The 24,312-nt window shown below is 34.7% G+C and overlaps 1 protein-coding gene across 4 annotated transcripts in view; it reads right to left on the bottom strand.

Annotated features, from left to right (window-relative positions):
• The window catches only part of SLCO1C1 (solute carrier organic anion transporter family member 1C1), a 56,578-nt gene extending 40,156 nt beyond the window's left edge, over positions 1–16,422 (bottom strand). For 2 of the 4 annotated variants that reach the window (XM_025402337.1, XM_025402339.1), the window contains exons 1-6: positions 16,165–16,422; positions 15,970–16,041; positions 12,059–12,212; positions 10,856–10,997; positions 6,218–6,350; positions 921–1,045 (exon numbers count right to left, since the gene is read on the bottom strand). In XM_025402337.1, the coding sequence (XP_025258122.1) occupies positions 921–1,045; positions 6,218–6,350; positions 10,856–10,997; positions 12,059–12,187 (529 nt within the window). In that variant the 5' untranslated portion in view covers positions 12,188–12,212; positions 15,970–16,041; positions 16,165–16,422. Of the gene's footprint in view, positions 1–920; positions 1,046–6,217; positions 6,351–10,855; positions 10,998–12,058; positions 12,213–15,969 lie in introns of all 4 variants that reach the window. The other 2 variants (XM_025402338.1, XM_025402340.1) reach the window with 2 other exon arrangements.
• Between the last annotated feature and the right edge of the window lie 7,890 nt (positions 16,423–24,312).

Raw genomic sequence — 24,312 nt, 5'->3', positions numbered from 1 at the left:
TGTGTTACCTTGGCCAGGTGAAGCCCAGGCAGGAGGCAAGACTCTATTTCAGTCTGGTTCAGATCCCTGCCTTTGACTCACGGGACTTCCGGTGTCGACAGTGATATAGAAGAGAGTATCCTTATGTTCCCAAGGGTGTCTCAGACAAAGCATTGCTGTGCCGTATGCATCAGCCATCTAGAACACTAGACGCTTTGATAAAATTCCTGCATCCTAGCTCAGGTGAAAAATATAATTATTCCCATGTATCTAAGATGGCCACTTCCGCACTAGAGAGAGCTGCTGTGAGAAAAAAAAGTATGAACATGGACATAAGATAGCCCATGGTGACAAGTATGACCAAATATTGTGACCACAAGGGTTTTAGATATCTAAGCTGGCAGGGAACTGATAACACCAGGAGCTCCCCCGACAGGTGTCCATTTTACTCTTATGTAAGCTCCCTAGATTGTAAATAACCCCTGGGGACAAAAAGGGAGGTTAGGGACAAATTGAGATTACATTTTTTGTCAGAATTACATTTGTACTTCTGACAAAAAGTAGCTGAACACAGAAATTAAATTGACTTATGGGAAAAATTTTATTTCTTTCATAGCTGAGCAATGGATTGAGAGTTGTATGTGCTAAACTAGCTTCACCCTGCTTTCAAGACCCACTTATTCAGAAGCATTGAAAGACTTTCCCAGGCACTATCAATTAATGCTCCTTTTTTTCCAAAAGATTTGATCATCTGGTATATTTTCTTAGGATCTAATCAAACATTGCTTTATATTCTAGGAATTTTTATGGCATTGTGATATCTCAATTTAAGTAGTAAAGCTTTTGGAAGCAAAAATCATAGATACTTTTGTCCATCCTAAAGCACATATAAAGTCTTTTTTTAAAAAGCTTGCTTAGTCAAGTCAAAAAAATGATCTTACCGTTACTTATTTTGGATTTTGATTTTTCCATCACTGAAACTGGTAATTGACTGCTTGACTCTAGGAGACATGGAGAGATGCTGAGAGTAGAATTGGAGGAAGGAGAATATATTTCATATTTGTACCTGTATAAGAAGAATGTTTTCTTCATGATAGACTCATTAACATCATACTAAGAATATTATACGTATACTCTATGAATCGTTAGGGTGCCAGGTTGAGCTTGCAGCTGTCTCTGAATCTAATTCACCAAACCAAGCCAGCATTTAACAGCAGATTTTGCTGAAGAGGTAGCCAGAAGATCTAGCTCATAGACTCGACACCAAGCTTGTCCTACCCGCGGTCTGTGGGCCGCATGTGGCCCAAGATGGCCTTGAATGCAGCCCAACATGAATTCATAAACTTTCTAAAAACATTATGAATTTTTTTTTTGCAATCTTTTTAGCTCATCAACTATTGTTAGTGTATTTTAAGTATGGCCCAAGACAATTCTTCTTCTTCCAATGTGGCCCAGGGAAGCCAAAATTTGGACACCCGTGCTTTGCACCATACCTGGGCCAGTCAATTAATGACACAAAATAAAAGTAAAAAGTACTCATAGAGGCTCATCTTAAAGCAAACTAATGACTATAAATCACCTCCCCCCAGGTGAAAAAGTATTCGACTTGATAAAAGCATGATTTTTTTCTGAGTCAGAGAAAGAGCCATAATTAAACAATGTATGCCATGAGCATACTTTAAAGTTGTAAATGTAGTCGAATTACAAGGCTGATTCTGGAGAATGGAAAATGACACACTTTGTACCCTTTATCCTGATGATATTCTGCTTTTTCTCTGCTGGTTACTAGTATAGCAACAAGTTACTTACTTATTTATTTATTTATTTTTTTAAGACACGGAGTCTTCCTCTGTCGCCCAGGCTGGAGTGCAGTGGCAGGATCACTGCTCACTGCAAGCTCCGCCTCCTGGGTTCACGCCATTCTCCTGCCTCAGCCTCCCGAGTATCTGAGACTACAGGCACCCACCACCATGCTCGGCTAACTTTTTGTATTTTTAGTACAGACAGGGTTTCACCGTGTTGGTCAGAATGGTCTTGATCTCCTGACCTCGGTCTCCCAAAGTGCTGGAATTACAGGCGTGAGCCACCGTGCCCGGCCACAAGTTACTTCTAATTCCACCCGTTCCCCTGTTTATAAGGTTATGATAGCAGCTGGGATAAAGGGCCATTGCTTAGTGGGCGGCCTGTGATAATGCTAATCTACAATCCCCCAGTTCTACTCTTGCACTCAAATTACCCTTCATATGCCACATTCTCCACACTCTTTGTACCCCTTGGGGGAGAGGTATCTGGTAAGAAAACATCCCAGTATCATCTTGATTCTCATTTTATTCAGGCACTATTTGGCCAAAGGCTAGTATTCATAGGAATATGCACTGGCATATTAATAGTAAAGAACAGTTTGTTCAGCATAGTAAAGAAAAGATGTATTGCATTATTAAAATACTCAAGTTGATAAACAGGTTACCTTAAATCTGTTTTGTGCAGTCTACACTTCAATGGGTTGATGAACCCCACTGAAAATGTAAGAACATTTTTGTATGTATGTTTTTATGTGAATGCTTAAGAGAAGAGGGTTACAGGTTTTATAATTTTATCAAAGGTTCCCTGACCATAGTAGGTTAAGAATCACTCAATGAGGTTGACTGTTTTCGATTCTTAAGTACACATGAAACATTTACCATTGAAATCATGGTAAATATAATTTTATTTTGTTAATAATTACAGAGAAACTATTGACTGTTATGATGCTTCAAGACTATTGAAGTAAGTACGGATGGTGATCATGGAGTATTTTGAAAAATTTTCATTATTTTAACTCAGTTCCTGCTGACAACAGGTTACTGTTGCAAGTATCATAATTATTTTGATTTCAAATAACTGGTACCTTATCTAAGTGCCATTTTTGTTACTAACTGCTATCTGTGATACTCTAAAAAAATTAACGTTTAGGTTTTAATTGACTTAGTTGTAAAATGAGAGTTATGGATGTGGTCTGTACCTTAACTCTGTTGAAGAAGAGACAAAGGTGTAATTATGTAAATCTGGGACTAATATTATAAATGCTTTCATATTAGGGGCTTTAGCTTTAGCTCCGACCTGCATTCAAATCCTGACTGATGCACTCTTGACTTTGATGTAGGAAATTTTACAGTAGCCTCCTAAATAGTCTGCCTGCTTCCAAGCTTGCCCACCAGAGTCAATTCTCCAAGCAGCAGTCAGTGTGATCCTTTAAAAATATAAGTAAGATCATGTCACTCTGCTTAAAGCCTTCTCACAACTTCGCATCTCATTCAGAGGACAAACTAAATACTTGTACTTGTCTTAACCTTACGACTCAAAGGATGGTCTGCAGACCAGCAACATCAGCTGAATCTCAGCACCAACCCCAGGGCCATTGAATCACAATCTGCAGTTTACCAAGAGCCTCAGGTGATTCAAATGCCCATCAAAGTGAGAAACAACGTTGACATATTCTCTCATTCCCTTTTACTTCTCAGCATTCATCTTCTGTGCTTTCCCCGTGGTCATTGCCTTTTAGCCACACAGGCCTCCTTGCAGGTCATCCATGCGCCACACTTCCTCCTACTAAAGAAACTTTGCCTTCACTGTTCACTCAGGCTAGAAGTCTTCTTCCCCAGATATCCACATGACTGTCCTCTTTACTATTATCAGGTCTTCTTCAAATATCATGAACTCTGTGAGCCATACGTTGACTACCCTACTTGATACTGCAACCACCCCCAACCCACCACACATACTCCTTATGTGTCTTTACTGGGTTATTTTCCTCTGTAGTTCTTACCATTCTCTGACATACTGTATTTATCTGTTTATTTTCTGTCTCCTCCTCAGAAGATCTATGAGGGCAGGGATTATTTTGTCACTACTCTTTCTTGACCACCTAGAAAAATTATATATATATATGTGTGTGTATATATATATATTTGAAATGTATATATATGTGAAATATATATATGTGTGTATATATGTGTGAAATATGTGTGTATATATATATTTCACATATATATATGTATACTTGCTAAATTAATAAGTTAAATGAGCTAACACATAAAACTAAACAGCCTATTAGGAATAGGCCCTCAATAGTTGCTATCCATGATTAATAGCTTTTGTTGGACATCAAGGATATTTCTGTAAAGGAGACAGAGCACAGTTATCTCTTAGAGAACAAAAATCACATTTTGGATAAGTACCCAGTTAGTGACTAATGTTGTGTAAAGATGGAAAGAAATTAGAGTGATAGTCCTCAGTAGAGAGCAAGCCTCATGAAGGAAGAATTGTGTGTGTGTTTGTTCTATTTTGTTTTCTCACAGAAATAGCTCCATTACCTGCCATTGTACCTGGCAAGTATATTAAATAATAAATAAACAAATATATCCTCTAGCATATCAAAAATGTTGGATAAGAATCTGTCTCTGTCCCTTTGATATCCTTTGTCAACACTAGCCTGTCTGGTTGTCCGACCTTCTTTTTAATACATTTTTTCCTCTGATTTTCTTATATGGGTATTCGATATTTGTCACTAACTTAAAGTAATGAAATCATCTGTATACAGCAGCTTTAAGACAAAACCATTGCTGGTTAAAACCAGGTGGCTTAATTAGCTAAAAGGATTGATAACAGACAACAATGATGACACAGCTACTAGTTAGGCTGGTAACCTTTATAAGCATTTTACCTGTGTCATCTCACTTAATATTTGCAATGGCATTATGAGCTAGGAATTATTTTTAATACCTGTTTTAAGATGCAGAAAGTGAGACCTAGAAAAATTAAGTAATGTAGCCATTGTCACATGGAAGAGCTACTGATCCACTGTAGAGTGATTTAAGTCTAGAGTAATGGATTTATCTATCCTATGTGACTACTTTCACGTTTTTAATTGTTTCAGTAGTGGAACTACTTTTCCCCCTGAGTAAACTGTCACATAGAGGCTCAATGAATTGGCAGATAACAGCAACTAAGATCAAGCAGGAATTAGGCAGGTTGGAGACGCATTTTTCTCATTCTTCTTTCCCATTCTTTCTACAGGCTGAACACATATAACATTTCTGTGGAATCTCAATGATCAAGGAAACTTCTGACCTAGGGAAGGAGGTTGTCCAAAGAGCAGGCAGAAGCCCCAAACCACAGAACCCCCCCAACTGAAAATTTAGGGTCCCAGGAATTCACCCCAATGGGTAGAAAATTCTCAAAGAATTCTGGGCCCTACCTTGATAGATTGGCTAGGGAGGTCAAAATCTGACTGTACTTATATAAGTGGTCTAGAAATTCAAGAAAAGGTTCAGACTAGATCATTTCTAAGTCTCTCCAGCTTTAAACTGTCCTGATACAATGATCTAGAGTGGACAATAAAGTATCACTTGAAATATAATTTTCTAAAATATTCTCTTACTTTGAAACCTTTTGGTAGTTATTTCCTTTATCAGCAATAGATAAACACAGAGAAAGGCAGTGACATGGGTATATATGCAGACTGCTGCTTGATAAGTCAACTGACCTGTTTTAGGGTTCTGGTTCCATAATTACAAGACACCTAAATTTACAAAAGTCATAAAACTCTTCAAGTCATGGTGTCTGGTCCTTAGCTCTAAAGTAAAAAAGATAAACTATGTTCTCTTACCCCACAGGTTACTATAAGGGTAAAAATGATATAGGTAAAAATCTTCGGAACTACTAAAGTCATGTGCATGTATTAACAAAAGTACCAAAAGTAGGCTTTAGGGTTAGAGGATACAGACACCCCGCTTCCACTGATAAAGGTCTAAGAGATACTGTTGAGACACTGAATAGTTGTTTGAGTTGATAATATATCCCTGAGTTAATTATCTACCAGCCAGTGTTCCCTAATCCAGAATTTATTATCTGTAGTGTTCATTAATTACCTATTTGACATTTACCACATGTTAATTTATTTTCAGTTACATATTTTGCCTCCACAGCTCAATTAAAGCATTTGACTCAAAGCATAGTTGGTAAAATCTTTCTTTAATCTTGTTGATGTCAATATACAGTAATCTATCAGTTTTTTTACAGTTTATTGTCAGAAGAAAAATTATAAAATTGTTCTGAAATTTTATCCAAAGAGAATGTAATAAAAGTAAGACAAAGTTATCATGCATTAAGCTTAAATTTACATAATTAATTGTCATCATAAAAAGGAGAAATGCAGTTGTTTGGAAAGGCAAGGAAAAGATGATTGCTTTAGACTTACTGCTCCATGAAGAACTGAGGCATTGCAATGAGCAATGTTCCAACTCCCATTATTAGACACCCTGCTCCAATTATTTTTGGCCTGTGAAGTTTGGCTCCAAAGTAGCTAACAAATGTTATAACTAAGAGATTCCCTTTGAGGAAAAGAATAAAACATCATAAATTAGAGAACTTAGAAAGAAGTCAACAGCATAACTGAATGAATGTATATAGCAGATCAAGCAATGTTTTCTTTTGACTAAGCCATCTCTGCATCATTTAATTTTTTTCCTTTAATCCGATATGACTCTTGAAATTCTCATGTTCATTACTTCAATCACCTCATCCCTTTATCGAAATATTTTAATTCAATCCTTCTACCTCACTTCACCCAACCTAATTATTCTAATTATTTGTCCTTGTAAAATATTTTATCAGTAAGTCAAATTCTAGAAGGTTTCCTTTAGTTTCTCTCTTAAATATTTTTTAGTAATTTTGAAGTAAACTTCATATTTTTTCTTTATTCATTAAAATTTCTGTGAAAACTTCTATTAGTGTTCTAACTGCTTGTGAACTACATTACAAATTATTTAGCTGATATCCTTTATAGAAAAATTAAACACGACTGTACTTCACTTTAAATGAAATAAAATGATGAAACACATTTACACAAATGATATTTTATGATTTGTTAATAAACTTTGTACAAAAAGATTAAGACTCAAAATAGAAATAAAAATTATTCCACATAGGCAACTTCAGGTATACATCAATTATATAACTACAACATATGTCTATAACACAAATTTTATGAAATACAAAATCTCCATAAAATATGCCCATCTATCTCTTTTGTGAAAAATGGTTTAAAACTCTTGGGGTTTTTTTGAAAATAGAAATTATGGTTTCCCAAAATGTCTCTACTGAAGCACGTGATACATTACTTTTAGTTGATGATGGTGATAAGTGATTAAACACGCTTCAAGTAATATCTCTCAGGCTTTGCTATGCATAAAAATACTGAAAGGAAATGGTTAAGCAAATGGAAACTTGTTAAAAATGCAGATTCTTGGCAAATACCAAATGTTTCTGAGTCCATGGCTCTGGGGTCAGGCCAAGAAATCTGCATTTCTAATACTAACTCCAGTGTGTTGATGGAGATGATTCCTAGAACATGCTTTGATAAACATTGTTAAGGTTTTAGACTTCAAGGGACTTTAAAGCTTTAGCTGTATTTATTTGAGATATTTAGTTTTTAAGATGTACAGTGCTAGATAGAGTAAGATCTTAACAATTTCCCAGCAATTGATTGTGATGGCTAATACGTGGCCTTGCTTTGAAGTCCTCCTCATTTCCAATTTTGGGGCAAAAGCATGTTTCCCTATATCTGTAAGCAATCATCTAATTTAGTACTGTTCACTCACATTGCCAGCTTTAGTAAATTGGAAATAAAGCAGTAATTTTTGTGGGCTTGAGGATAATAAGAGTGATAGTGAGAAACATGACTTGAACAGTGGTCCTAGTCTTTATGGCTCCAAGAAGAATTAAGCTCTTCTTAATGTTCATATTAAAAAACTAATAACTGAGCACAAGATTTCTCATTTGAAATTTAAGAATTTAGTAGAAGACATTGTACATCATATTATTTTGATAATCTATCTATATGTTTGTTAATTTACCACAATAAACAAACCAATAGAAAATGAAAGTTGACTGTGACTTTATAGGCAATTCTCTCCTATTCTCGCCTACACTTCACCAACACCACACAATAAAGGACTCCTGTTTACAGGCTATTTCTGTGTTATGTTAATGGGCATATCATATACAAGACAATATGAGTTCAGTATCTGTAATATATATATATACACACACACATATATATATATACACACATACACACTGTATCTATCAAAGTTTTTGCTTCCTTAATATCTTTTCTGAGATCTCAGGAGATACACTTGGAATGTAAATGATGATACAAAATCTTTAAAAAATGAAATTGGATATAAAAATTTTTCCGTATCTACCATCATTAGCCTCTCACAAAAAAACAGGTACAGAAAGTTTTAGAAATATGTCTTACCAAACTTGAAAGTAACATATTCTTGCTCTCTTCTCTCTTTTTCTCTCTATGCACACACATGCACGCGCGCACACACACACACACACACTCTTCAGATAACAGAAAAGAAAGAAAGCTATTCAATTCATCTTGTAAGGCTACTATTTTCTTAAAACCAAAACTGGTCAAGGATAATATAAGAAAAGACAATTAGAGCCTAAACTTGGTTATGAAGATAGATGTAAAAATCCTAAACAAAATATTAGCAAACTGAATAGTATATAAAAATAAAAATATCCTAACCAAGCGCAATTTATTATACTAGTACAAGAGTAACACCAAGTAAAAATAAATTATTAATTAAATCACTATATAACAAATGGAAGGGGAATAATTCCATAGTTAACTTAATAGACATCGTAAAAGTACTAAATAAAATTAACCATTCATTTATGGTAGGAAAAACAAATCTAAGCACACCAGCTTTTAAAGTGTATCTATCAAAACCACAAAGCAAGCATATTGCTTAATGCTAAAATTTTAAAAGTATTTGCATCAAGGTCAAACAGAAGAGAAAGATGTCCATTGTAAATGCTTCTCTTCAACATAGTACTGAGGCTAATGTAATAAGGTAATAACAACAACAACAACAACAACAAAAAACAGATCTAAGAGTTGCAAAGAAAGATACGAAATTATATTTTGTTTCAGACAATTTGTCCAGAAAACTCTACAGTTTCCATGGAAAATCAATTAAAACTAACAGAATTTCAACAAAGTTGCCACATACAAATAACATAAAGATGGAGGATGATGTTGGTTCCAGAACCTTGGAAGGAAGGAATGCAAAAAGAGGCAAAAGAAATAAATTAAGATTATGTTCAGGAAAGTCATTTGTCTGGAAATTTATGTAATTCAAATAATTAGGGCAAACCTGTGATGTTTGGGATGAAGGTTTTCAATGGAAGTAAGAGAACTTTTAAGCCATTTTAAGGCAACTGATCCAATAAAGAATTTATATACGTAGAATAGTCTAGAAGAATTAATGTGAATTTGGAGTCATGGGTTTCTGCTACTTCTGGTGAAAACTTAGTACTCTCTATCGACTTTTCTCTCAAGTTGCATCGGAACCTGGGACCCCAAACAAAGCTTTGGACCAAATCATTTATATGACTCTTCAGCTCTGAAATATTTTTATATAATAATCTAGAGTGAGAAAAACATCAAAACATCATGATATGTAATGTTTTGCCTGCTCATATCTGCTCTATTCTTTTATCTGCACCAGTTACCTCTTTCTCCTTGTTTCCTCTCATGATATAATGTGTCAGCCTTTACCTTGATTCTCTTTGGCCCTTCATTCAGCGCAGGGCCATCAGTAGAACAGGGCTCAAGGAATAAATCAACCATCTGGGCCAATCTAAGCAAATTACATAAAAGATTGATGTGATCAGATGTTTCGGAAACCTGCTACACAAAGTGTGATCAACTGACTAGAAGCATCAGCATCATTTAGGAGTTTATTAGAAATTCAGAATTTTTTTCTGTTCCTACCGAATCAGGTTTTAAAAAAGATTTTTAAAAGATTGCCCAGTAATTTGTGTGGACATTAAAATTTGATTGGCACTAAGAAATGTCATTCTGGAAGGATGACAAAAGATGAATTTGGGAAGCAAATGCCTGAAGGCAAAAGGTTACTTACTCATTTTATTTTTTCTGTGATATTCAGAGTGAGAACCAAAACACATAGTATGTACAAAAAGAAATAAATTGTTAAGGGGTTGAAAAATATGTATTCACTGTTCTGAAAGTTCACCAGGTAAAGTTAAAATTGGAGCAGTTAGAGGTTTTACTCTAGCGTATATCTGAATCTAAACAAGCCTTAAGGACCAGAGAGGGTACTGTTTTGTTTATTTCAACAAAAAATTAAAGCCTTTTAGTTTATCAATTCAGGAAGCAGACTAACTAGGATTATCCTCTTTAAATTACTTCTAAAACAGTGACTCAAATTACTCGGTCTTTTTAATTTCTAAGGAGTCTATAGTCAATTGCTAACCAAAGACACCTGAGATTTGAATTTTTATTGCCTGCTCGAATCTTGTGCTCTGGGTAATAGAATTCCTTTATTCTTCTTTCTTGGCCACTGGGTGGAAAAATCCCTTTTATGATGTAACTTCTTTCATCATTGCAGTAAATTCTTGTAGAGCGCATTTGGATTATTCCACATCTCTAAAATTGAATCATAGGGCTCCCAGGGTGTATTGCTCTTCTGTAAAGACACTTCTACATATTTATAACTCAAAATACCAATTAGCATCTCACCCTCTTCGCCAAGAAAGTCACTTACTCTGATGTGGAACTCTGAATTGTGTGAACCATACAATACCGAACACCTTGGGAGAAAAATTTACTGTTGATTTCTCTGAGAAAATTGCCTCTCCTGTAGAATAAGATCATGGCAAATTCTGTCCCCCCAAAAAAAGATTTTATGAATAGAATCAGATCCCAGCAGACAACAGAATGCAGAAGATGTCCTGTAGCGACGCCTATAAGATCTTGGGCTTAAAATTAAAGTCAGGCATCTGTAATACCTACCGATTTCAAAACTACCATCAATAACTCCCACCAGTGAAGAAGGGATATCAAACCTTCTCTCTATCTGAGTGATGGTGCTCTTCAGATAGCCTTCTGCCAATGCTTTGGCAAAGTAAACAAAAGACAAGGCACCCAAGAACACCTGGAAAATATGACAGGTCACACTTAGTCTGACTCCAGCTTGACACACAGTTGGAAACTAAGTAAACAGACAAACAAATACAAAACAAACAACAAAGAACAATGTATGATATCAACTTTATTCTCGCTGAAATTCAAACACTGATCAAGGTTTCCACCAGCCTTAAGCACATGTACATTTTCAAAAGTTCAAATTCTCTTGGAATTTAAAATATATATTTGATTTTTATGCGAAATGTGTATTGAATTCCCTTTGTCTTCTTCCACTCTGGTCCAGAGGGGCACTCAAAGGAGTCTTACATCAAAGAGTCAGTGTATGGTGAGATATTCATTGGTAAGAAAGTAAATGAAACCATAAGCCACACAACTGACATCCTATAACACATCCAGCATTTGAGAGTATGTATTTCACAGGGTGGTGCGTGCACCAGCAGGGAACATAATGTAGACTGAAAAAGTGCAACTATTATTCCTTGTGTTTATGTTTATGCTTATTACATTCATAGTCCAATATTTTTCTCAATGGAAAACATGTCTTTGATATCCAGCTTATATATTTTGCTAGACATGGAACTGTGACAGAACATTCATAGGGAAGGTTAGCATTTATATGAAAAAAACAGATTTGTTGAGCGAATATTTGTATAAAGAAAGAATAGGAGCACACAAAGCTGCATTAAAAAGCAGCTTTTCTCCTTACTCTGTAACATTATTCCCATTTTTATTTGCAAAATGGGAGTAACGTGATGTTTCACAGATTAAATGTTATATCTGTGCTTGGCGTAATATCTGGCACATGGCAGAAGTTCAATAAATAGTAGTTTCTACTATTTCTGTCTTTTCTGTTTAGGAGGGGCATTTAAATGAGCCCTGGAAAGTAATTTAACCCACATGGTCAGGTCCAGAGATTGCTTGCACCACCTGGCAAGGTGTGGTTTTAGTAAATTGCATCTAAGATCGTTTTTTAAAAAGGAGAAAACAATGCTCATTCTAACTTCATATAGAAGATATCTGGACAGAAAACTAAGAACATCAACCCTATTTACTTCTTGGTTGCTCTACCTTTAGTTCACCACAGCATGGTTGCTTTTCCTCTGAGGAGGGATATTCTGTTTTAAAAGAAGGCCTTCCAACAGGTTGCACTGAAGTTTTGCAGAATAACTGGATATTTTCTTTGGATGAAGTGTCCATTATAAACACATTCCTTGACTCTGATCTGTCAAAGTTAGTTTTTAAAGTAAAAATAAATAAATAAATAAATAAATACTACACAATTTATTAAAGTTTTTTATTCAACAGTATACCACAATTCTATGGACCCAATTTAAAGTGAATCTACCTTTTGTTGTCACAGTAAGTTGGCAAATGTTTTCAATTAAAATCAACCAGGATATCTGATTAACTAATCCTGCTATTGGAACTCTGTAGCCAGCATTCTTTCTCAATCCCTCCAGTTTAAGCCTCATTATGGCAAAGAATAAATTTAAGTGTTGCCTTTGGAATAAATAATGAGGCAGAATTTTGCTAACTTTGTGGTCTTGCCAGTTTAAACTAGGAGCAAGCAGGAAAGGGAGAAGAGGAATTCAACTATTTGAATATTGATTCATTAGAATAAAGTCTTTAAAGCCTTTAAATCTGTCTTCATAGCAAAACAAATAGAAAAGTTTTACATTCATTATAGATCCTTATACCACCTTATGATTCCTGTAGCACCCAAAGTGAGCCTTAAAATGGGACAAAAGAGAAGAGGTCCAATTTGTGTATTGTTTTTGTTTGACAAATAAGGGAGCAACATGATTTGTGCCTCAGGCTTAGATTGAATTCAGGTGAAAGAACAGTCTTTGATCAGTCTTAAAAAAGACAGCCTTGCTTCCCATGCTCAATTTCCCACCGCCCCTCACAGGACGGGATCACACATTGAACCTATTTTCTCCCTGTTCACATCAATATTTACATATCCTGTGCCCCTACTTCTTTAGGATTCCACATGGCTCAGTGCCTGCCTGCTAATCTAACCTAAATCAAGGAATTCAACAAAGTAATTTCTCAGTCTCCCTAATATTGTCAGATGATACAATTGTACATTAATAGAGAACTTCTATATCCACATCATAGAAGTGGAATAATATTATTCCTAAAGGAATAATGTTATGAGTCAAATTTCGTGTATTGTGGCAGAAATTTATTCTGACTATGTGTATATCACCTTGACTTTATGCAATGCTTGTTTTGTGTTTACTAAACCTCATCCAACATCATTTCAATTCATACTTTCTCAAACTGAAAAATCAAGTAATAGTAGTATAAACGGTTTGCTTTGTGTTAATAATAAGAAGGTAAAACATCAGAGGACTTCAACAATTTAAAAGTTAAGTAGATTCCTCCAGGGAGTGGGAAATGAGTAAAGAAAGGATGAGGCAAAGGTCTGGTTTCAAAAAAATTATTATTAGGCTTTTAGATTCATTTTATAAGCATGCATAACTTTAATTTTTTAATTGAAAAAGAAGAGTGAAACAGAAAAATTTAAAAACAAAAAATAAGCAAAACAAAGAGCTAATAACGCTAATCAAGACAAAAAACAAAGATACAAATACATATTAATGAGATAAAACAGATATTTAGGAGTATAAAACATAAGAAGATGCATCAAATGTAGAAGTAAGTTTAATATCTTGACTTAATGGTTAAGTTTCTAGCAAATACTCATTACCTTTATTGATAAAAACCAGAAGAGAAAATAGTCAGGAAAGACATTATCAAAAATACTCTGAAACTATTCCCTAAACAAAGATACTAAGGATAGATGATGTACCAGAAGTGCTTTATCAAGGGATATTCTTTGAGGAAAGATAGCAGATAATGGAAACAGATAATCTTTGTCTCCATTAGTTTGACAAAACTAAAATTATCTTGGTAACAAAACAGCACAAAGATAGCACAGTAAGGAAAACTTCAGATCAAGCCCACAGATTACAAAAACTCTAAGTAAAATGCTAGCAAATCCAAATTAACTCTTGTTCTATGGTTAGAATTATTTTAGAAGATGAAACAATTGGTTAATTACAGGAAATTTATTCACGTAAATTACCACATGAATAATTCAAAATAAAAAATAGAATTTCAGTACATGAAAAACATGTTGATAAAATTCAGCATCTATTACTGATTTAAAAAACAAAGTTTAAGAAATGAAGAATATAGAGATTCTTCCTTACCAGTATCTGATACCAAAGGCCAACTTCCTATATCTACTGAGTCACTAGGACTACTTTTCTAGAACAATATTTTGCCAGGACAAGGAAAACAGGGTTTGGGAAACACAGAGCTATACAATGACAATGTTAAATAGATATCTTTACTACAAAACTATGAGTAAAAACATTGCCAAGCAAGAGATATACAAACCAGAAAGGTTTTAAAATAAGAAATGGATAATTACTAAATTTATGGCTTAAATTGCAATCTTCTTCAAACAATTAAATTATATAATTTAAATTGGCCTTCTGTTTTGGGGATTCAGATATCATATTATTTCTCATCAGTCATAATATTAAAGCCAGTGGCCAGAAAATACAAATAAATTGTTTAATAATAAAATATGCTATCACTTATCCTAAATTTATCTTTAAAAGATCCAAAGTGTTACATCTAGAATGCTAATGCCAAAGAGAAAAAATAATTATGTTAAAAACACTACTGAAAAACTTGAGACACTATAGGACATTTTAAGTTATCTAATATATGGAGGTATTGACAGAAAAATCACTGTAACTGAAATTCAAAAGTGATAACGAAAGATAAATATAGTCATCTCAGTTCACTTTGTGTTAGGGCAAAATAGTATCCAGCTTAAACTATTGGCACTACATAGCTTTACTGAAGTGTCTTGATGGCTAATGCGCAAATTATTGCAAGTGTAGTATGTTCCAAGGAGGCTACAGTTCATCTCCTGTAAAAAGAGAGGGAAGGAAGCTCAATGACATGAATGGAAAGATCCTTGGGGCCTGAAGGCTCTCTCTCTTCATTTGCAACTGCAGAAGTAGAGCAAGAGTACACAGTTATTCAGAATGATTTGCATTTGGCAAATCCTTAATTGATCTCTGGCCACTTGAATAGATTCTTCCAGGAAAAGACATATGACAGTTTTCATCCAATACCCTGGGTTTGGAGCATAACTTATTCTGGAGGCCAAAGAAAAACAAGCCAAGCAGTTTCTCTTCCTTTAGTTCAAAAACATTGAATAATCTATCCTCATGAGTTTCAAAATCAACCCTTCGAATTTTAAATATAGAGAGCAAGTGGCTTATGAAGATTGTAGTTGGATCCCACAGATGTACTCAACCCCTCCGCTCTGCAACTGATTCGGACTCTGTCCAGCAATCGGTCCCCAAGGACTGCCACAGAGAAAGTCCTAAAGGCAACCAAGCTCCTCCCTGTCTTCTCTTGGCCATCTCCCATGAGGAAAACCTCTGTCCGGGCTTGACTTCTGGGCACCAGGTTGCCTCCCTTCAGACGAGCTAAAAAATAGCCTCATGGCAGTTGCTGGAGAGGAGTGTGTGTTGTTTAAAAACTAATTTCCCAAACAATACAAATTATTTGTGTCCGATTCAGATTTAATAAGTACTATTTTTGTGTTGGGTGATGTATGTACTTTTTGTAATCCTTAAAACAACCCAACAAGCATAGTATTAGAATTCCATTGTTTAAATTAGATGGCCCAAAGCAATTAAGTGACTTGTCAAAAGCTAAACAACTTACAAGCATGAGATTCAAAATTTGAACTCAAATTTGAGTTTATCTGATTTCCTTAACCAATCTTCTGTCTTATTTCCATCAAACTAACAAGGGGATCATCATCTTTCATTGATAATTTTTATGGATAAAACATAAATAGCACATAAATTAAGGGTTAATCTCCCATAAGAATCTGATGTATTAGTCACAAAATATAAAATGAGAGAACCAAGTCTTACCTGGAGGTAGAGATCAAAGATAGCCAGTTCCTTTCAATGTGCTCAGCAAGAAGATGGACCACACACCACAGGCTGAAAGAGGAAACTGAGGTAAACTCCACAGCAATTTTGAACAATTTTGCCAGGTGGGGAGAGCGTGGGTGAACACAGGCAGAGCAGATTAGGGGAAAGAAAAGATGAAGGGCATGGTCTCACCCCTGAGCAATCTCTTCTCTTTCCTCTTTCCTCCTGGCCTCTTTTTTCTGGCAGTCAGCAGAGAATTGGCCACGCTGGCAAGGCCACTGACGTGCATCTCAGCTCCCAGGGCACAGAAAGAGCTGAAGCTTTTGAGCCATTTCTTTGCAATTTGCTGCAAGTTTAAGGCCACACGTGATAAAGCTTTCTTTATGGGAGAGAGTGAATAAAAGAAAAGACCACTTGTGATCTTACTTGCTGATTCCCAGAAAACACAACTCCGCAGGGGGCAGAGGGTAAGGGAACAGAAGCCAGAGGAGGGCGGAAGTTTATACCAGAGACCTCTCCTCCTTCCAAAAAGTTTTTAAGCCAACTATTCCTTAGGGACATCACTGGGATCCTTGTGTTTTCTTTGTTTGTTTGTTTTTGTTTTGTTTTGTCTTTAATGGTTCTTGGGCTAATTTGCTACATGGTTTTCTTTTCCATTGGTATTCTAGACTCTTTAGGGACGAAGTATCAGGTCACATCAAAGCTCTGCAGTGCTCTGTACAGAAAGAGTTAATTCTCAGAGACATGATCAATTGCTCATATTTACAATTTCTATGAGTTTTGAAAACAGAAAAAAAAAAACACACATTGAATTTTTGGCATTGTTTATTCTGCCTAATTCCAAGCATAAAGAAATCCTTGCACTGAGAAAGTCTACAATTCTAATAAATTCTTTTTCCAAGAGAAAAACTTTAGAGGATCTTAAGCAGTATTAGTTTGCATTTGTTTTCTACCAACAAATAAATTTGCTACAAGAATTATCCAAGATTCACCCTACTCTTAAGTGGCTGAGACTCTGGGATGGTCACTTAATTTTACTGAGTCTTAACTTCTTCCTTTGTAAAGCAGAATGTTTTTGTTTAAAAAAAACAGTTTTATAGGGTTGTTTTAAGGATTAAATCATGTAATGTATTCAAAAGCACGTTGCAAGAAAATGACTGCAAGGTATCATCATTTTATATATATATAGAGAGATATATATTTGGTTCACATAATGGTCAGGATAGTTAATCAATATTATTCAAGCACATTTTACTACAAAAGAAAGAAAAGAAAAATGGGTTTATCTTAAACCTTGCAATGAAGCAATGGTGTTTTCAGACTCTGAAAGGCCAAATATTTCACTTTAACAATCAAACCAGACTTTTCCATTGGAAATAGTGAGCAAACATCCGAATACATTGAGTGTTAGTCTAGACTTCTCAGTGTCTAACAGGTGTCCAGGCCACTGTTTTATTAAAGAGGAGATAATATTTACCAACCCAAAGGGCATAATTTTCCTCACCAAGAAATGAAATTCTCCCCTGAGAATGTAATTTGGTCTATTCCCAACTGGCTCAATTTCACTCTCCAACATGATTCCTTTTCTTATTTCCAGAGTCCACAGTTAATGTTACTGTTTTGAATGCACATAATTTTTACACTTATTCAGACCTTCTTATATGCACCTTTGCATTCGATTGTGGCCTACTTTAGCCTTTCATTCCCATTTCCAAACTCTAGACCAGGGGGTTAACAAACATCTATAAAGGGACAAATAATAAACATTTTAGGCTTTGTAGGACCATGTGATCTCTATCACAACCACCCACCTCTGCCATTGTGGTGTTAAATTAACCACAGACAACATAAAAATGAAAGCATTTCCTAAGACTGCAGTAACAAAGTACCACAAGCTGTGTGACCTTAAATGGAACTTTATTGTCTCACACTTTTGAAGGCCAGAAATCCAGGTGTCAGCAGAGCCATGCTCCCTCTGAGACTTGTAGGGAAGAATCCTCCTTACCTCTTCCACCTTCTGGTGTTTGCTGACAGCCTGAATTCCTTGTTTTATAGGTATATCACTCCAACAGCTGCTTCTGTTACCACACGGCCATCTTCTCCCTTTATGTCTCTTTCTTCTGTTCTTAAAAAGACACTAGTCATCTTTGACTAAGGCCCACCCTAATGACCTCATCTTAACTTGATAAGGTCTGCAAAGACTCTCTTTTCAGAAAAGGTCACATTCACAGGTACAGGGGGTCAGGACTTGCTCATATCTTTTTGGGAGATACAATTCAAGCCAGGACACTCATATTCTCATTTTCCTCCTTACTTGAATTTTTTCCTGCAATTATTTTACTCATTTCCTTCTGTATAACCTAAATTCTTCTGTTTCTCTTTCAATTTATTGATCTTCCCAGGCAAACCTCACCTCAGTTGAATCCACTTTCTTTCTCCTTAGTATTTCCATCCGCACTGTTTTAAATGAATGATTGAAGAACAACTGAGTAACATGACCTTAGGGCTTATTTTATATTTATAACCACTAAACTCACTGAGTCATAGAGGCATTGCTAGACATAATACCTTTTAATGACCCAATCACTTTACCTCTCTCAAATCTTCATTTCTGTTTGCACCCTGATTATTAGCTGATGATCTTGTCTAGGAAATTCACTAAAAAAACCCCAGAAATATTGGGAGAAATATTACACTCTGTCCTCATGACATCTACTCTCTACCCAAATGTACATTGCTATTAGCTGTCTTCCTTCCTGCTCCTACAGTCCATGTTTCTAAGCCCACATTTTAGTCATATTCCTTGTATATATTTCCTCTCCTCCAGTTCATTTTTCACCAACTCTAATCAGTTTTTTCGTTTACCACTCCAATGCAAATATTTTCATCAATAACATTAAAGGCATTCACAGTAATAAATCCAGTGATCAATATCCAGACCTCCTTTTAATTGATGTATTAGCAGAATTATATGTCATTAATGTGCCCTTCTCTTGGATACATTTTATTCACTTGGTTTCACCACACTCCCCTGGTTTTCCTCCTACTTCAGTGGTCATGTGCTCTTAGTCTTCATTGCTGGAGTGTTCCAAAATTCAATCTGTAGAATATCTTCTTTTGCTGTCTATATTTACTTCCTTAATGACCTTATCTGGTGTCATGGCTTTAAATGTAATCTATAATACAAGATCCAGTGAGGTTAGGCAATATGTTGTATACCCAAATTTGAGTTAAGAGTTTTTCAGTCTGGAAACATGTATACATATATACAGTAGATACACACACACACACACACACATACACAGAGAGAGAGAGAGAGAGAGATAGATATCTATGTGTGTGTGTGTATTAGCACTCTCCACTGAAAAGGTCTAGAAACAATGATCAACTAAGTAGCAATCAGTGCAACTAGCACCATAAATAAAGGCACCATGGGTCCTTGGTAAGTGACTAATACCAGCTGTAAAGACATAAGATGGGCCTGGAATATCTTGTCATAAAAAGGAGCTAGGATGCCTTGAAGAATACATTGTGCCAATAGGAGTCAGAAGCCAGCCTGAACAGGCTCCTGCTAATCAAATATAGGAAAGTTTGAGCATCAGTAAGAATGACTGTAATGGTTGAAACATATAAAATAGTAATGGTTGAAACATTATTTTAATAAAATTTATGTTAAAAAAACACTATAAAAACATCACATGGTCATTTTGGAATAATTCTAAACACAACTTAAATATTAATATATTTAAACATATTAATATTTATATATTTATATTATATATTATATAAATATTAATATATTTAAAATTAGCAGTATTTAGGGAGAAATTGTGTGTTTATCCTAGCTTTCCTATTCCATTCTTTCCTTAGAGTTATTACAGAGTAAAGATAAATTTCTCTTCATAGAATTCCAACTAATAAAAAAAGGATGAGAGAATAAGAATATTATAATTTTCTTTTCTTTCTTAGGGTAATTAATATTTATTGAAATGTAATTCAATCTTAAAGTATCCTGAAAGGATTTTGGTAAGGTTTTGAAGTTTTACTGAAATAATACCAGTGCAACCTTGGTTCAGTCCAACAAATAGTCTGAAAATAAAGACTATTCTCCAGAGATGACAAATTTATTTGTAGAACAGTTTTAATAAAAACAAGATTAAAAATACAAAATCCTTAAACTTATTTGAGTCAAATGCAACAGTTAAAGGAAAAAATGTAGAAAATATACTATAATTTTCAATCGCTTTTAGATTGGTAGAACTCTAATGGGTTTTATTTGCACAGCTTGGTTTTTGTGTCACAGTAGAGAAATTGAGAAAGTAGTTATTGTATAGGGATAATTCTTAACGGTTTTGAAAAATTTCTGTTAATATGATCAGTTCAGACCCTCTCTGTAAAGTTTTTATAATTCTATATTATATGTAAGTAGATTAATTTCTAGTAAGAATTAAGCTATTACATATTTAAATTTATAATTTTAATTTTTATTTAAGATTCAGAGAGTATATATGCAGATTTTTTACATGGGTATATTGTGAGACACTGAGTTTTGGGGTAAAAATGATTCCATCCACTAGATAATGAGCATGGTACCCAATAGGTAGTTTTGCAGCCCTTGCCTTTCTCCTCCATCTCCCCCTCAAGTAATGTGTCATGTCTATTGTTCCCATTTTTATGTCCATGTGTACTTAATGTTTAGCCCCACTTATAGGTGAGAATAGTGTAATTTTCAAATCCCTAATGAATTAATTAATTTAGCAAAAGGCGATCAATAACCAATAATATCACCAAAAATCTCAAGCCATTTTGAACATACTGGTGGAAGTTAAAAGCTTGAAACACCACCTTTGAAATAGTCCTCCTTTTTACTTCCACAGAAAACTAATCTTATCGAATCTCAGATTAGATTTAAATACCAGTACATAAGAAATATAGGGAAGAGAAGAAGACGCTAAATGACACTGCAAAAGATACAATTAGCAAAATTGAAAGTAAAGAATCTCTTTAGGACAAATAACTCAATATTTTTTCCAACCAAAAAATGCAAGGAGAAAAGGAGATGAGGGAGAAATTTTATATTTTAACTTAAGAAATGAACTCACCAATTACAATGTATGGACTTTGTACACCTATTCAAAGAGAAACAAACTATAACAAGACTTCTTTGTAATCTTCTTAGAAGTTTTATAACCTCAGAAATGAGAACACTGTGGATATTTGTTGTATTGAGTAATTTGTGTTAGTTTTTTTTAGACATGATAATGGTAGTGTCATTGTTTTAGAGGTAAATATAGCATTGCTTTTTTTTTTTTTTTTTTACAAATCATTTACTAATAAAAGGATATATTTATATTTTCAAGATAATTTAGAGGAGATGCACCAAATATTAGGAGGTATATATGGAACAGATTGGCTGTATATTAATTGTTTGAGCTAGGTGATAGGCATCTGGTGTTTACTCTACTATTCTCTCTGGTTTGAATACATTTGAAAATTTTCATATTGAGTTTTAAATAAATGATACAGAGACAGATATATATATGTGTGTGTATGTGTGTGTGTGTATATATATATGTAAATAGATTAAAAAGTGTTACTGGATAAATTCCAAATTTCTTTCTATATTTGGCTACGAAGCCATTGTTGATATAAAAACTTTTGTTTTCTACTATCCATTCCATGTTTTCATTGCCGTCTGCTAGGACTTCTCTTGGTGGAACATTTTTACTGACAGGATGACCTGCAAGTTATTTCTTGCCAGGTCAATTTTCTTCGTAGTTCTGTTTTTGTTTGGTGACTCCAGTGTCCCACTATACTTACTATGTAACCTGGAAGCATTAAGGGCTCCATGGAGAATTCTTTGTGTTCCAAACACAATCTTTCTTGCCACTATTTTGTATCAGAAACCATACTTCAGCCTGGTAAATTGGGATCAATCACTTCCTCCTCTGATGGTTCAGTAATATGAGACAACAAAATATCCAAATAGTAGCCTTGGTTCCAGGGTACCATTACTATTACCATTGTGTATTCTGGTGAAAGTCTCCCTTACTTGGAAATTATTTCATCTGGACAAGCTGAATCAAAAATTTTAGAGATAGAAAGCACCCCCAAACCTGCTGAATCACATGGGGTAGAATTTATAGACTTGGGGGTGACCTGTAAAGCTGGACTAAGTGTGAATTGGTGTGAACAAGGACACATTAATCTGATGTCTGAGGCTTCCTATTTTAGGTAATGATCATAGTAATCCCTCTCCTCTGACCTGGATGTTAGTCTCCATTAGAACTTACCCATTATGACCCCTCACACCATGTAATTTAAATTTTCCTTCCTTAAGACTTGTTTTGAGAATATTTAATTGAAGGATGACGTTAAAGGTTCAGACTAGACTGCCAAGCAATCATCTCCCTTCCACTCAGAGCCATGGCATGACTGTAAGAGGAAAATCCTGAGAGAGGAGTGAAATACACACCTGAAGAAGAGATAGTCAAACTCGTCTTCTTGTGCTGTGTATAGTTGGAAGTGTGTGTGTGTGTGTGAGAGAGAGAGAGAGAAAGTATATGTATATAGAAAGTGTGCATTAACTCAACTGATGTATTTGCCCGAGGTAAATAAATATAAATGATAAGTGGAAGGTTCCTTTTGGAGCAGGAAGCTGGAGAGGGTAGTTTCAGGCCAGAGCAAAGGGAGATTTGAAAACACCAGGCTAAGGAGTTGGGATTTGATATCACAGGTAATGGGGAAATAATAGGTGTAGATTGAAGAATCAGTTCCTTAGGAAACTTAGCTAGAAATACAACTGTCTATTTTATAGGACTCTAAAGCCGAATGCCAGAAATGTGGATATTTTGGCTTCGGTGCTATTTGATTAAAGAAAGGACACAACTTAGTTGCAGAAAGTTAGATGATGACTAAATGTGGCTATGAATTCATTAGTGATAGTGAGAAAGATGTGACCGTGAGAATATAAGCCCCATAAGGTTCTTTGGAGACTGTAGGAAGGTCAGGAGATGTCTGTCTCACCTACAGTTAGGTACCACACCACCGTATTTACATATAAGAGGAAAGGATGCCTTCAGAGGACTGGAGGAAGTGGATTGTACAAATACTACATAAATCATAATACCACAGAATTATTTTTATATTATACATTATCTTCACTCATAACATCGACAGATAATCTATGACATAATTTTAATAATTTCGAGTATATATTTACTATAATATTTATATATTATATATATAAAACCAAGAGGCACTTCCAGTAATTTTGGCAAAAAGGGAGCATCAACATAGTATCTAAGCTAAAAAATAATAAAAATAAACACAATTGATATAGTTTTTTCTGTACAGATTCTACTTTTTACAAACATTTCTCAGCCACTAAGTCAGTCGCTTAACAATACTTGTGATGGGATGATACTAAGTATTGCTATGTATATTAAATGGAAGGTACAGGCGAAAGGATAAGATTTATTTCAATTGCAAAATGATTACTTAAGTTCAAAAGCCTCACTCTTGTTGTTTTAGAAGTTGAAAAATTTGGCAAAGTTATTAGTTAGTAAACATATTCAGGTTCAGGTCAGTTGAGAATGGTAAGAATTACATTGTTAAAAATTGTCATGTACAAATGACATTCCTACAGTGTCACTTTGGTTGGCAGTTATTTGAAAATATTGCTTTTCAGAAACAGTAAATTCAGCTAATTAAATACTCTCTGGTTTACAAATATCCTTCAAGGTCAATTTTTGGGCCATATTTATTAAAACTTGCCAATGTCATTTTTTTTTTTCCTGTCAGGAAGAGGTAATGACTGGTCAGAACAAATGCCTGCAGAAATCAGAACACATTTTAATACCAAAATGCAAATCAAATTATTCAAACCAACCAAAACCCAAAACATTCTAAATTTAGATTAAAGTTCCTTCAGTCACATATCCTAATATATTATAGACAACCAGGGAGAATCTCACTTTTATAATTTTGCATTGAGAGCTTCTGAATATTTATAAAAGCACCAATTTTCATTTTATGACTTGCATGATAGAAATCTTGAGGAAGAAATATCAGGGGTTGGGTGGGTTCAGTGATATTTATTACCAATGCTTATCAACTAACAGATTGTCCTTGTTGGAACAAAAATGGTATGCATTCTTCTGTGACAATATATTAAGACATAAACTGACAGTCATAAGTGAAAAAAACACCAGTTAAGCAAACATAATATGCTAAAATTCCCATGCAAATATTTTACAGAGTATAAAAAATTTAGTGATTTTTTAAGCTGATGAATATGTATTAAGTAAAGCCATTAAAACTTCACTAACAGGTAATATA

The sequence above is a fragment of the Theropithecus gelada genome, chromosome 11, assembly GCF_003255815.1.
Source record: "Theropithecus gelada isolate Dixy chromosome 11, Tgel_1.0, whole genome shotgun sequence".
Classification (NCBI taxonomy): domain Eukaryota; kingdom Metazoa; phylum Chordata; class Mammalia; order Primates; family Cercopithecidae; genus Theropithecus; species Theropithecus gelada.
This window is presented reverse-complemented; position numbering and strand designations above follow the sequence as displayed.